The sequence below is a fragment of the Peromyscus eremicus genome, chromosome X (genome assembly GCF_949786415.1).
Source record: "Peromyscus eremicus chromosome X, PerEre_H2_v1, whole genome shotgun sequence".
NCBI classification, from domain to species: domain Eukaryota; kingdom Metazoa; phylum Chordata; class Mammalia; order Rodentia; family Cricetidae; genus Peromyscus; species Peromyscus eremicus.
Window position 1 is genome coordinate 25956029 of NC_081439.1, and position 14639 is coordinate 25970667.

The 14639-nt window shown below is 40.4% G+C and overlaps 1 protein-coding gene across 1 annotated transcript in view; it reads left to right on the forward strand.

Annotated features, from left to right (window-relative positions):
• Grpr (gastrin releasing peptide receptor) overlaps nt 1-7449 on the forward strand; it is a 33680-nt gene extending 26231 nt beyond the window's left edge. Inside the window, exons 2-3 of the mRNA XM_059251424.1 lie at nt 4821-5172; nt 7063-7449. Of these exons, the coding sequence (XP_059107407.1) occupies nt 4821-5172; nt 7063-7449 (739 nt within the window). The remainder of the gene's footprint in view (nt 1-4820; nt 5173-7062) is intronic.
• The last annotated feature ends 7190 nt before the right edge of the window (nt 7450-14639 follow it).

A 14639-nucleotide genomic window follows, 5' to 3' on the forward strand; every position in this document is an offset into this window, starting at 1 on the left:
TTTTACAGAGGACCCAAGTTGGTTCTCATGTTGGTTAGCTTATAACTGCCTGTAACTGCAACTCCAGGGAATCTGACTCCCTCTTCTGGCATCCAGAGGTACCTGCATGTACATGGTGCACATAAACTCAAGCAGGGGCACACACATACACATAAAATAAAAAATAATAACAGCATAGATTTATGAATAGGTTTAAATTCACTGAGTTATCTATTACCACTGCTCTAATTTTATTGCTAAAATTGTCCTAAGAAGACTCTTCAATAAGTTTTCTATGTTCATTACTATAAATCTCTTATACTGTAAGCACTTCCTTTCTGTCTGGCACCATAATGTATTTGAGGTTCATCTGATACATTTTCTACTTCAGATATACAATTAAACATTTGCCCAAGAGCTTCCATTTTCTTTTAGTGACTAATAACATTAGAATATTTTCTTAGGGTATATGTATTATTTATAAACAAAAACACGTATATTAAATGTGCATGTCTATTTATTCTTTATTGAGTGGTATTCCCAACAAGCCCAACGAGGGGTGCTTTTACCCTGTATTTGAAACCGAGTAACTCCTTGTGTCATTTAGTTTATGATCCTTCATTTAAAGTGAATGAAAGTCTTTTTTGATACATTTGCAACAGGAAAGAAAGATTGAATTCAATTCTATGCCCAACTTGTATTTGTTCATATCACTTCCACTAAGCCTTGGATAGGGAAACAAGGTCTACAGCTGTATCAACTCTGCAAATTTTGAGGATCTTCAGCCTTGTAATACTAGTACCTATGCCACCCCACATGCTTGGGGGGGGCATGCATTTCACATGGCCGAGTTGTGTTTCGCTGTGAGAGTTACCACTTTATGATGGCCCTGCCTATTCTTGAAAAAAAAAAAGACTTTTCCCTAGGTGTCCAATTCCCCCTCAACTACCCACTGCTCTTACACTAGCTTCCTTGGGACAGTCAGCTACATTGACAAAGTCTAGGTGAATATATTGACGAGAGCATGACACAACAACAGAGTGGCATTAAAGAGGCAGACAATGTTTAGGCCTTTCTTCTCCTTATTCCTTCCATCATCTCCTCCTATTTCCTGCTTCCTTCTCTATTCTTCTCCAATTTCCTCCCTTTATGTCTTTTTCTTTTTTCTCAACCCTTCCCTCCATTCAGCCATTTCCCTGGGGATTCTGCTTTGGTCACAAGTCTATGTTACAAGCCAGGAGAAACTAGAGTATATCAAGACAGGATGAAAAGAGCACTGGAGCTATTAACCTGGAGAAAAATTGGAAAAGGATGACTGTAATATGTCACATATTTGAAAGAGAACGGTTGGATCTTCTACAACGACCACTAATCTGCTTGCTGAGATATAGCTCAGAGGGATGGGGGTAGGGGAGAGTAAAGAGGATCAGTGAGGAGTTGGGGGAGGAAAATGCATGATCAGAATATATCCTATGAACCCCCAAACCTTTTTTAAAAAAAAGATTCCACAGCTCTGTGCTCTGGGTTATAGGCATCTTACAACCAGTTTATAAGAACCTCACATTTCTTCAAGGAGGATTGTAGGTGCTATTCTTGAGGGAAAGTAAATCCAGGGTTTTGTAGTTTTGTCAAAGTTTATCTGAAGGATTCTAATTTAAATTCAGGAAACATGTCAGTTACCTCAGAGACTATTTTGTCTTATTCTTCCGGACCAATCTTCTCTGTATAGTGAGTATTTGGCTTGTACTGAGAGTTTTAAAGGGTTGATGTTCAACAATTTCTACTGACTACAGTAGATAATTATAGACAAGCAAGGGCTGAAATATTTGAATAAAATAATAAAATAAAACTATCATCTGAGTTATCATCTGAGTCATGCCTTTCTGTGGACAAAGGTTTCCAATATTGGACACAAGAGCCAATTAGTTTGAGTCTTTGACGTATTAATTTTGTGAAGACCATACTTCACCCTTTCCAATGTTGACACAAGAAAAATGAAGCACAGATGTTTTTAGAAATGGAAACCCTTGAGTCTCATATCAGTGGAGTGAATTTGCCCATCTACAAAAGAATGAGTATTACTAAGTATGTAATAGTGAAGCCCCTCTCTCTTATTTGTGAGAACTTGGGAATAAGAGATTCTTCTGCAAGTTACATATTTACAACCAATAGCAAGTGTTTGCTGAGCTCCTACTTAAACAAGGGACTTGGGACATTTTGCATGATATAGAGAGAAATGGAAAGAAGAAGCCAGAATCTTCAGACCAGAGGAAACTGATGAATAAGTCAGGTAAAAAAGACATACCCATAAAAAAAAACTTAGAAAACAATAAATTAATGTTGGACCAGGTGGTGCATCCCATAATCCAAGTTACTCAGGAAACAGAGGCAGGAGAATTGCAAGTTTGAGACCTACCTGGGCTATAGAGTATGTTCAAGACAAACTTAGGCAATTTATAAGGACTGTCTCAAAATGAAAAGTGAAAAAGAAATATGGGGCTATAGAGAGGGCTTCCCTAGCTTGCATGAGCAAGGTCTTGGTTAGATCCTCAGTACCATAAATAATTAACTAAAGACAGTGCATAGTAAGTGTAAAATGAGAAGAGCTCATAACTCTGTCAAAAAATTCAGACAAGTTAGGGGAAAGAATGGGAATGTTTGAGGCATCAATTAGTTTGCAAAACCTTCAAGATGACACTTAAACTAGAATTGGGAAGGACTGGATTCAGATGCATGCAGACTCTGGGAATGAGCATGAACAGAAGAGGAAAGCAGAGATGTAATGGAGATTTAATCATTTCCATATCTATCCCTTAAGTGCAAAGAGACAGATTATTCTTTTAAGGGCTGGAAATGACCCCTGGGAAATGTGATAGTTTAAAGGTAATTGGCCTCCATAATCACATAGGGAGTGGCACTATTAGGAGGTGTGGCTTTGTTGGAAGAGGTATGGCCTTGCTAGAGGAAGTGTGTCACAGCGGGGGCAGGATTTGAGGTATGCTGAAGATACTGTCCAGTGTGTCAGTCTACTTCCTGTTGCCTGCAAGATGTAGGACTCTCAGCTACTACTCCAACACCACATCTGCCTGCATGCCTCCATGCTCCCTGTCATGATGATAATAGACTGAATCTCTGAAACCATAAGTGAGCCACCCCAATTAAATGTTTTCTTTGTAAGAATTGCCATGGTCATGGTGTCTTTTCACAGCAATAGAAACCCTAACTAGAAGAGGAAATGATCCTGGGAATAAATATGGTGGCAACTTCAAATGATCATTGTGATTGACTGTTTCCTATAAGGCTCTTTTGGTTAAAAAAAAAAAAGGAAGCCACTTAAAGCAATTCAAGAGAAAAGGCAATGAGAGAATATTCCAATTATAACATGAAGCTGCATGTTCAAAAGTAGCTCGTAGGTCGGAAAACAAGGACCCTCTATGACTTAGGACCACATTGTCTCTGTTTCCCCTCATGTCTGCTTCATTCTCTTTTTCTTCCAGTCCATCTATTCTGTTTATTTATCCTCTCCAAAGTTAAAACATGGCTGCTATGATCACTTCTTTCACATCAAAAATCTTTTCAGTATCAATCATTAGCTAGCTATATTTTCTGGTTAGATGTTTAAGAGAAAGAGAAACTCTTCAGTTACTGAGTAAACAGTTCATTAGCTGGTTCAGCTCAGGTATCCACCCCCAATAAACCTTTGTACCCTTGACTTCAGGCTGGTGTCTGCTTCCCAGAGTCCTTAACCCAGGTACCTCACAAAACAGTAAGAAGACAGGGCAGAAGGAAGAGGGTAAGAAGGTGAAGTAAAGATTAGTTTGTTAATTATAGGCCTCCTTCTGGGTGTCAATAGGCATTTTCAATGGCCTATTCAGTCCTCATTCTTTGAAAGAAAGAAGAGAAACACTGAAAGTCCTCAAGGACTTCAGGTTCCTGGAAATGAATGTGAATATTCAAAATGAAGATTTTACAAAATAAAAATAAGCTCCTTGTCTCTGTGTCTCTCTTTAGGTAGCAATTTGCTTTGTTATTCAATTCTGCAATTTATTAAGAAAACTGAAAGGAACATCAGCTTTTCTGAGAAGCACTCTTAAAATCAAGAGACACAGTGAATTGTGCTGCACAGTGACTACAGTTATTAACAATGTATTATATGCTTGAAAAACACAGTCAATTTTAATTGGCTTCATAGAAAAAAACAGATAACTACATGAGATAATACATATGCTAATTAGCTCAAGCCTTTCTATAATGTGTACATATTTTGAAACATAATATTGTACACAATAAAGAAATATATATAATTTTTAAGTGGGAAATTGCGTGGGAGTCCATACCTAGACAAACAACTCCTGGCATCTAAGGAATGCTGAGAGGGGGAAGTCGTTTTCTCCAGAGAAGACTTCACCTAATAGGTTATTCAATACCAAATGGTCAGCCCAGAAATCATATACATACAAGTAACACTAAATGGACTGAGAACATTGTATTATATATTTAGGTGTGTGTGTGTGTGTGTGTGTGTGTGTGTGTGTGTGTGTGTGTGTGTGAGAGAGAGAGAGAGAGAGAGAGAGAGAGAACAGAATGTTACTTCTCAAGGCATCTATTATAGACCAGCTAGAATGAGGCAAGGTACATGTTCAGGGTGCCAAATTTCAGAAGGCACTCACTTTTGGGTTCATGAGAATTCAGAGTAAACATTTTCACGAGCTTAATGGTGAGTACCTCCTTTAACTCTGTCCCTCAGCAGCCTAACTTGCCTCACCCTGGTCCTGGCTGTGGTATCATCCATAATGATTTTGAACAACTTACATAGAACCATTCCCTTTTTGCTGCCCCAGGTACAAAGCCATTGTGCGGCCAATGGATATCCAGGCATCACACGCCCTGATGAAGATCTGTCTCAAAGCTGCCTTGATCTGGATCGTCTCTATGCTGTTGGCCATCCCAGAGGCTGTGTTTTCTGACCTCCATCCCTTCCATGTGAAAGATACCAACCAAACCTTCATTAGCTGTGCCCCCTACCCACACTCTAATGAGCTGCACCCTAAAATTCACTCTATGGCTTCCTTTCTGGTTTTCTACATTATCCCACTGTCAATCATCTCTGTCTACTACTACTTCATTGCCCGAAATCTGATTCAGAGTGCCTACAATCTCCCCGTGGAAGGCAATATACATGTCAAGAAGCAGGTGGGTGCTTAGTGTCCATTCATTTTCTGCCTTAGGCATGTGGCCTCTTGCATTAATTTTGGATGTTAGTGACAAGTATGGTATATAAGTGACCACATCACTTGATTTTGAGATTCTTGAGATAAAGTGAGTGATGCCTCTTTAAGGGTTTTGGGTTATTTCCATGGTAGGGCACTTGCCTAGCATGGACAAGGCCCTGGATTTGGTCCACCAGAACTGTGAAAGAGAAAATAATTTTAAGGACTCCAAAATGCTTTCTATAGATGCCTCTTTTAACTCCAACCATGCTGATTGACCAGGAAGAGAATTACCACACAGATGAAGCAGAGGGAGAAGAAAAAAAGAGATAATCTGGTTAAGAGCAGCTAGAGGGATGACTGAAGTCAAACGACATGACAAGCTTGAACACCAATGTCTTCCTGAAACCCCGTCTATAAAAATGTATACCAATGAAAAAAGGTTTATAGAATGACTGGTTCAAATCCAGATTTGATTTTCCCTCTTGAGGCTTCAATTTTCTTATCATTGTTGTAATAGTAGTAGCTTCTATTTCAGAAGGTTATTGGAAAATTATGAGAGAATGTATAAGAGCTACAAGTCCCAGCATGCAGGATATCCCCATATATTACTCCCCACTCCATCTCCCATAACCCCCTGAAATTTTATCCTAGAGGGACAAGTAGAAACCAAGGGCTCTGGCATTCCTTTCTTTGTCAGTAATTTTAAATTTTTTTAAAGATTTTTGTATTTCATTTTATGTATATGAGTGTTTGCCTGCAATGTATATGCACCATGAGTGTGCCTGGTACCCATGGAAGTCAAAAGAGGGCACCGAATCCCAAGGGAGTAGACTTATAGATGGTTGTGAGCCACCATGTGTGAGCTGGGAACTGAACCCAGGTCCTTTGCAAGCCATCTCTCCAGCCCCAGTCACTTCTTTTTGCCTCCAAGCCCAAATGCAGATCTTTGATATATTTAATGGTAGAACAAAAAGACCCCCCAGCTCCACGGAAGTAAATAGCTGATTCCCTTGGAGAGCTTCCCTTCCTAAGTTCTTTTCCTACCAAGGAGAAATGGCAGTTGTCAGTACAACTGGCTGCCTATTCGAAAGGCTTTTTAGGAAGCAAATACCCACTGTACCCTAAATTGTTTAATGAGAAAGAAGTTCCCCCTTGAAGTCACAAAGGGAGTTAAGCACAAAAAGAGATGTTCACTCTGCTTTGTATAATCACCTTCCTCACTGTGTCGTCCAGAAATAGCTAGAGATTAAAAAATAATAATACAGACTTATCTCAGCTTGGCCAATGAGGAAGAATAAAGCTGGCTGCTGTTTTGAGCATCAGAGGGGATAAGAAATAATTAACTGTAGAGCAAGGAAAGGCATGAAGTAGAATGGCTGATAAACTGCCCCAATGCTCTCTGGAGGGAAAAGAGGGCACTTACTAGAATTTCATTGTGCAATCCATTCAAGCATGTAATCAACTTGGTTTAAAGATCTGTTCTCAGCAGCATATTCTAAATATTTTACCTCATGGGTTTCTGCTTCCTGCCTTGTCAATCTGTGTTTCTGTGTTTCTGACTCTGTTTTCCTCTCTCTCTCTCTCTCTCTCTCTCTCTCTCTCTCTCTCTCTCTCTCTCTCTCTCTCCCTCTCTCTCCCTCCATCCCTCTCTCTCCCTTCCCTCTCTCTCCCTCCCTCTCTCTCCCTCTCTCCCTCTCTCTCTCCCTCCCTCTCTCTCTCTCTCCCTCTCTTCCCCCCTCTCTCCCTCTCTCTCATCACCTTCATCTACAATTGAACTCTTTCTGTGGCTCTGCTCCCTCATCCATTTTCCTGTTTCTGTTTGTCTTCATTGATCTAACACTGCGCCCCCTCTGCCTCTCTCTTTGCTCAGATTGAATCCCGCAAGCGGCTTGCCAAGACAGTACTGGTGTTTGTGGGCCTCTTTGCCTTCTGCTGGCTCCCCAACCATGTCATCTACCTGTACCGCTCCTACCACTACTCTGAGGTGGATACCTCCATGCTCCACTTTGTCACTAGCATCTGTGCCCGCCTCCTGGCCTTCACCAACTCCTGTGTGAACCCCTTTGCCCTCTATCTGCTGAGCAAGAGCTTCAGGAAGCAGTTCAACACTCAGCTCCTCTGCTGCCAGCCCGGCCTGATGAACCGGTCCCACAGCACTGGCAGAAGTACCACCTGCATGACCTCCTTCAAGAGCACCAACCCCTCGGCCACCTTCAGCCTCATCAATGGGAACATCTGTCATGAGGGGTATGTCTAGACTAACCTCTCAACCTTGCCTCCTAAGGGACTCCAGATTTTGTTTTATGGATGGCCAGGAGCCCTGCCATTGGTTGTTATCTCTATACCTTCCAAAGACCCTTCAGGAGGCTGAGGGATTCAGATGGGTAGGAGAGATATCCAAATGCATCGATCATTAGTGTATCTCAAAGTAAGCCAGCAGGCTTCATTTTCTGTCTCAATTTGGGAGGGCTTCTTCTGATGGAGATCAAATCTTCCTGTTAAAAAGAAGGAACAAATTGGAAATTATTATTCAAAGCACCAAGCCCTGCTATGCAAGTATCGTCAATTAAGTCATAGAAATTATGTGAACAAAGAGAGCAGAGAAACCATGCGTTGGATATCTACTCTGTGAAAGATTTTATTTAAACAGAAGCTGATTGCTTTCAAAACATGGCTTGACTCTTTTTTCCAGAAATATCTATAATATGTAAACCAAGGGACAACTTTAATTTACATTCCTAAAATGAGAAGCCAACTCTTTTAAGAAAGAGTCCCATGTATGAGAAATGGACTTCATTTATAACATTGGAAGCAGTGTAATATAAAACAAACCTCTAAATATTGACTTTTAAAAAGATGTTGCTGAGGACACAGAAGAAACACCCAATATAAAATGTTAAGGCAAAATACAGCCAAACACATAGATCCATGTATGGATATAGAGCAACAGCTTATGGTCTGACTTTTTGTTTCATAGAAATTCTAATTTTCGTTAACCCAATTTGGGCCATTGTAATGTCATTCTGCCATGGAGGAGAAATCCTTCCATGGGAAAAAAATTGCTCATTTTATCAAAGTAGCAACTATTTATAAATGTATAAAGGATGATGTTTATTCTTGGTATACATGTTTTAAATCAAGTATATTTACTTAGGCTTAATTTCCTTGTTATGGTGAAACAGTAGTTTCAATAAGAGAAAGATCATAATTGTAGAGAAAAAATCATGTTTATATTGGATGTATAGTTCCCCTAAAGTGTGTGGGGGAAATTAATATAGTTTTAGTAACATGAATTTGTGTCTGAATATGTGTAAAAAAAAAAGTCACAGGAACCTTAAATTTTTGAACTGACCAAAACAGGTACATTTTCGTTTCTATTTAAAAAAATGTGTATGAAATAGCCCACATGCAGAAAAAGACTGGCCTGGTAGCTCCATCTCTCTAAATGCACAGAAAGGACTTTATAAAGTTTGGACTATCTTACTTGAGAAATCCTGGTTTGACTTTTTCTGAACTTAAAGATGGGCCAATTCTGACAGACTGAATATGCAGACTCACTTGACTCTAAATCCAAGTTGTACAAGTGTTTCCTAATGTGTATCCCTTAAATCCTAAGGCAATTTTAGTTCCAGCTTTCTCTGCCTGGGTGAGATATAAACAGCAAGCACATAGCACATAAAAAAAAGCTTTCTGTTGGTTGATGCAGGGAAGTATTGGCTGGCTGTGAAGCTTTAGGCATTAGGACCAAGACAGTGTAAGGATCTGTGCTTACAATTGTACCAGCTGGAACAAAATCTCTTCATTCCCACTTTCTCTGGGCTTTTATGTACTATAAACACCAGCTTTTCTGGTAGTCCTTAATTACATTGCACTGTTTGAAAAGCAAGACACACAGTGGAGGTAAAAGAACCAAGACGTCTTGCTATCCCAACTTCATCTCTAGCTATATGACTTTGGCTATCCATTTTTCCTCCCCTAGGCTTCCCTTTTATGTTTAAAATGAGATGACAGAGCTAAATCCCTTCTAGTGCTAAGATCCTCCGAGTCTCTTCATTTCCTCCAGTTATGTCTTGAAAGCATGTGTGGCCCATCTCCTTACAGTTAGTACACTTCTGTTTCTCTTACAACCATAAGTCACTGGAGACCCCTGCACCCACTCTTCCATGCTCCCGTGCACATGGGCAGGATGAAAGGAGCTAGGTCGTTCTGCTACTAAGGGACTCCTTGACATCACTCACATGAATAAAGGTCCATGAGCTTGCGCTGTTTTAGAATTAGAGCTGAAAGATACGTAAGAAAACGTGTGGCTCAGGCTTCTCATTATTCAAGGGGAACTCTTGCTCTTCACTCTTCTTTAGCTTTCACACACCTGTTCTCTCGAAATACTGTGTCACAACTTTGCTTTTTTGCCTCAACCCTTCAAAAGCCTTGAACATAAATGGCTCCATGCCTAGATAGTTGCTAACGTAGATGGGATGTCTAGAATTCTGGCATATGGAATTTGCAATAGCAGTTTAAGCATCTCTGATATACCTGCTTCTAGAGATGTTTCCAGAACAGATTTCAGCCTCCTGTCTCCTTCAATTAACGTCAGGGCACAGACAGAGCATCTCTTTACTAGCCACTAGACAAACAGTGAGAAGATCGAGGTCTGGGTATCCTAAGGCAAATCTTGTTTCTTCCTTGTGACTTGTAGATGAAAGAGTTGGAGGGAGTTTTTGGCAGCCGGTGACCCAAACTGATTAAACATAGAGTGAATTAAATAATGGGTTGAGCTGGACCTTCTTATTAGGAAAGACTTAATTGGTCCATCCCTTCTCTAACTAAATTTAAGTTTTATTTTAAAATCAAGAACCTAAAATCATATGATAAACCTGAGACCCATATAGTGTCCCTTCTCTGCCAGGGCAGAACACACAGGGGTTGGAGCTGAACCATTTCATGCCTGGCTTCTAAAGATAATCACGTTTAGCACTTATGTCTTTGGTGAAGGAAAAAAAATCAATTTTTGCTGTGGAAAACCATCTGTGTTTATTCAATTGACAGATACTACCTTTCAATCTATCTTAAATTGAGCCTCCCCAAGGCAGGCAGCTCAACAGTGATAGATTAAGCAATAAACAAAGCAGTCTCCCCACCAAGGGCTGCTGCTGGCAGGGAAGGTACAGCTGCCATTGGGAGTGATATTCGGCAGCAAGATGATCCTCCCTAGTTAGTGCAGACAAGGTCCCTCCCTGCTGATGATTTTATGATTCCCCATAAATGTGGATGGCTCAACCCAGTTCTTCTGGCTGCTATCACTTCCCCCACTGAATCTAGCTTTCTGTCTCATTAGCAAAGCCTCTTTGCCCCACTAATAATTTGGTTCTTCAGCTTAGAGGACTGAGAGCCTGTAGGGAAACTATGTGGAAGCTGCTACAGACAAAGCAACCTCATCTTGTTAGCAATGTGCACACTAAACAGAAGTAAATGAACTTGACTGTAAGATGTGGGGGAACTTGGGTTATAAAGTTCTTGTTGCCGCCAAGAGGAGCAGTTGTTTATTGGTTGCCCAGCCTCATCATATGTCAGATGGCTTCTAGTAAAAGGGATTATCTTTGTTTGGAGAATGACGTGTTGAATGACATCCTCATCTGTGGATTAAAAGGTGGCTAAGTCACTTTCCCCAGAAGCCAGATAGAAACAATTGCCCCGAGGAGGACCTGACTGTATGAGGACTGAATGAACAGTGTACCCCAAATCATGGTAAAAGCGGGGAGATACACACTTTCTTGCCGTTGGATCTCTTCACCTCCACACTGGGAGGGAGTGGTTGTGAGAGAATGGATTATAGAATTAGCCATGAGGTTCGGGGAGGAACAGAGCATATTTTACAAAATTCCTATAACCTTGACTCCATTTTCATGGAATGAACTAACAACTGAGAGGAAGCAAGAGTGCTTTACTTTTATGGGACCAATCTCTCTCACTCCTGCTCTCTCTTCTCTGTCTCTCTGTGTGCATGTGCACATGCGCTGATCAGTGAAAGCACACCACCCTGAGCTCTCCTTCGTTCTGTGTCTGGAGTGCTATTCCTCCCAGCCACACCTCTCCCACAGCACACAGACACAGCAACTTTAACACTGCTCCACTCTCTGACTCTGGCCTTCATGGCCAGTGAGATAGCTCAACCGGTAAAGGCGCTTACTGCTGAGCCAGACTAACTCAATGCCACCCCCAGAACCCATGCCGTTGAAGGCAAGAACTACCCTGAAAGTTGTCTTCTGACCTCTGCACATGCACTATGGCACATGCATGCCCTCCACACAACCCTCCCCCTGCCACAGATAAACAAAGGTAATAAAAAGAAATTTTAAAATATTGTAATTTGTGTCTTTAAAGACATCCTTTGTTAGATAAAGGAAGATCAAACATATGTTCCAGGAGAGCATATATCTAGAGCGGTCAACAAAAAGCACATGAAGAACAAAACTTTGCTTTCATGAAACCTCATGTTAGAAATGCACTCAATAGAGTTTAAATATTTTCTTAAAATTTCAAGGTTGCACATGTATTCAATGTAGGAATCGTGGGTTAGACAATTATGGTCCATGATTAATTCAAAAGAATATTGCATTTACCTCGTGTTCACAGTCTATAAAGCATTCTCACACTCATTACCTCATCAAACCAATGCCTTTCCCACGGACCAAAAAGCCCATTGACATCCTTTAGTATGGGAATTTGGAAGTATTAAATTCACTTACTTGTGACCATCTAGCACTGAATTAAAAGATCCATGGAACCATGGGACTGAAGCATGAGCTGTCAAAATCAAACCACATTTGACCTTGAAAAGGAAAAGGTTGTTTTGTCCACTGCAATTTAATCTGATTTCATTTTGCTCTGATCTGAATTAACTGTGCTTTATTCCTTATGGCTCATTCTGGGAAAATGATAATCATTGCTTCCCAAGTTTCCAGGTAATTTTGGTGCCCCTAGAAAGAGTCCCCTCACCTTGGTACAAGGGAGTTAACAGGGTTATTGTTGTCTGCAAAGAAGTGGGAATAACTTCCCATGTTATAAGGAAGTGGAAGGCAGAGACACAGGACAAGATGCTTGGGGAAAAACAGTGGCCATGAAATTATCCAAAACCTGAGTGAATTCCTGTGGCTTTGAAAGTGCTGGGAGGCAAGGGACTTAATGTCACCAAGCATTCAAATGTGAACTTCTCTCCTGGGCATATGAAATCATGATTCAAGGCCATTACTTAACAATCCTAAGATTACATAGAAGAGTCAAGTGGCAGAATATAAATATAGAGCAGAATTTCTCTTGATTCCACACCTTCATCCAGCATTACTTCCCAAATTCAGGCTGCGTGAGAAATGAAGATCCCAAGACTTAATACAAAGCCATGTTGCCACTCTAGATGTTGCCCAAAGGCCTGACCTAGTGATAGAATTAAAGCCAATTGGGCAAAGAATGCATCGAAGGCCAAGGCTGGGATGCAATACAAACTGGTTGATCAGGGAAGTCCCTTAGCTTGTACCCTCATCCCAACCCAAAGATACACATTAGTTGCAAGCACCTACTAAGTCTCATGGTTCTGTGACTAACTGAAAAGCCTGCCGAACAGGCTGCTTGGGGACACATGCTTGTAATCCCAGCATTCAAAGAGGCTGAGGCACAAGAACTGCTACAAGTTCCAGGACAGCCAGGGCTACATAGTGACACTTCGTCTTAAAACAACAACCAAAACAACCAAAAAACCAAATCAACAACAAATAACTCAGCATTGACAAAGTCAGAGAAGAGGACCCAAGTCCTAACAATCAAGCTTTCTTTGAATCAGGATTCCTTGGAGAATGGGTATCAGGAAAGAGGCAGGGCCACTCACTCACCACCCCCCTACTTTCCTTACTAAATAAATACGATATGGCAATAAATGGTTTCCTGGAGCCTGGAGACCTAGGCTACAGGAACGGCCTCTAATAGGAAAAAATACTCCTGGACTAAAGCACTTAGCCAGGAACTCAAATAAGGAATCAGTAGTCTGGATGCAATGTTAGAATCTCAGATCCCACTGTCTCTTGCCTCCCCCCTTCCCCGAGTTCATACATTTCTAGGAGATATGATTTATATTTCCCCAAATTCAAAAATCACTCCCAGAGTAATTGAACATGGAGAGACTCTCATAACTTTATGGTTTCTTAAGAGAATCATTTTAATGGATGATAAAACTTCATACATTCAAGACTTCATTAACTCCCAGGCAAACTTGAAATTTTTGGTATAACTCAGAACCTCAATATGTAAGACACATTGTACAATTTGGGCCTCTTGTGTATTCAAGTTTTTCTTTGCATTGGCTTTAGCTAGCGACTATGATAACAAAAAAAGTAAAAATGCTTTCCCTGAAAAAATATTTTGTTCTGTAAGCTGAGCTTTACTGATTTGTACATGATCTTTCTTGTATTCGAGACAACAGGGTTTGAGATGATACACTCCAGTGAGTTGTGAAACTACATGGCACACGCTTCTTTAGTGTCATTTTATGTTCTGTTTTAAATACTAGGCACATGTTTTGTAAATTATAATTGTACTTGTTAATATTAGCCATAAATATTTATTGCATTGAAAAACATACTCTGTGTTAAATAACTCAGAACGAGTTCCAGGTGTGGTACTCAGTGTAAATAATGTCATAGCTTGGTTTTGTCTAGACTCTTTGGATTAATGAATTATGTAGGAGAAGTTCACAGTATGAACATGACTGACTCAGATCCTTTTACCTTTGCCATGTGTGTAACTGTGTGGCCATGTGAAACTTGCTCTGTTCAAGTGTGCTCTGTGATTGAATTTGGATGTCTTCAGAAATGCTTCCAAAGCTACTGTCCCAACCTGTGTGCTCTCTGGGATAGTAACTTGAATCCAGTGTAGAAAACTGAATGTTCCAAGTGGTAGAAGATAAGTAGTTGCTCTTATTTCTTAACACAATAAAGCATAATTTATAAACTGTACAGATGCATGCATCCGATAGTCAATAAAATAGTTGTTGTGTGACTGCAGTCTGTGGCTCTGTGTCCCTTTTATTAATAATAATAACTGTTATCATCATCATCATCATCATTACTATTACCATCAATGTTATTATTTTAGGGGGACATGTACACCAGGGCACACATGCAGGAGATCAGAGACCAACTTGTGGGAGGCAGTTTCTTCTTCTGCCATGTGGGCCCTAGGGATCAAACTCAGTTCTCAGGCTTAGTGGCAAGCACCTTTCAATTGCTGAGCCATCTCACCAGTCCTGTCCTTTAGCTTGTTGGTTCCTCAGATCTACATCAGAATCAATCAGGCTGACTTGTTGCAAAATACAGAGTTTCTAATATTTTATGAAGATGGAACATTCTGCACTGAAAACCAAACACTCCACATAATTCTCTATAACTAGAGTTTTATTAC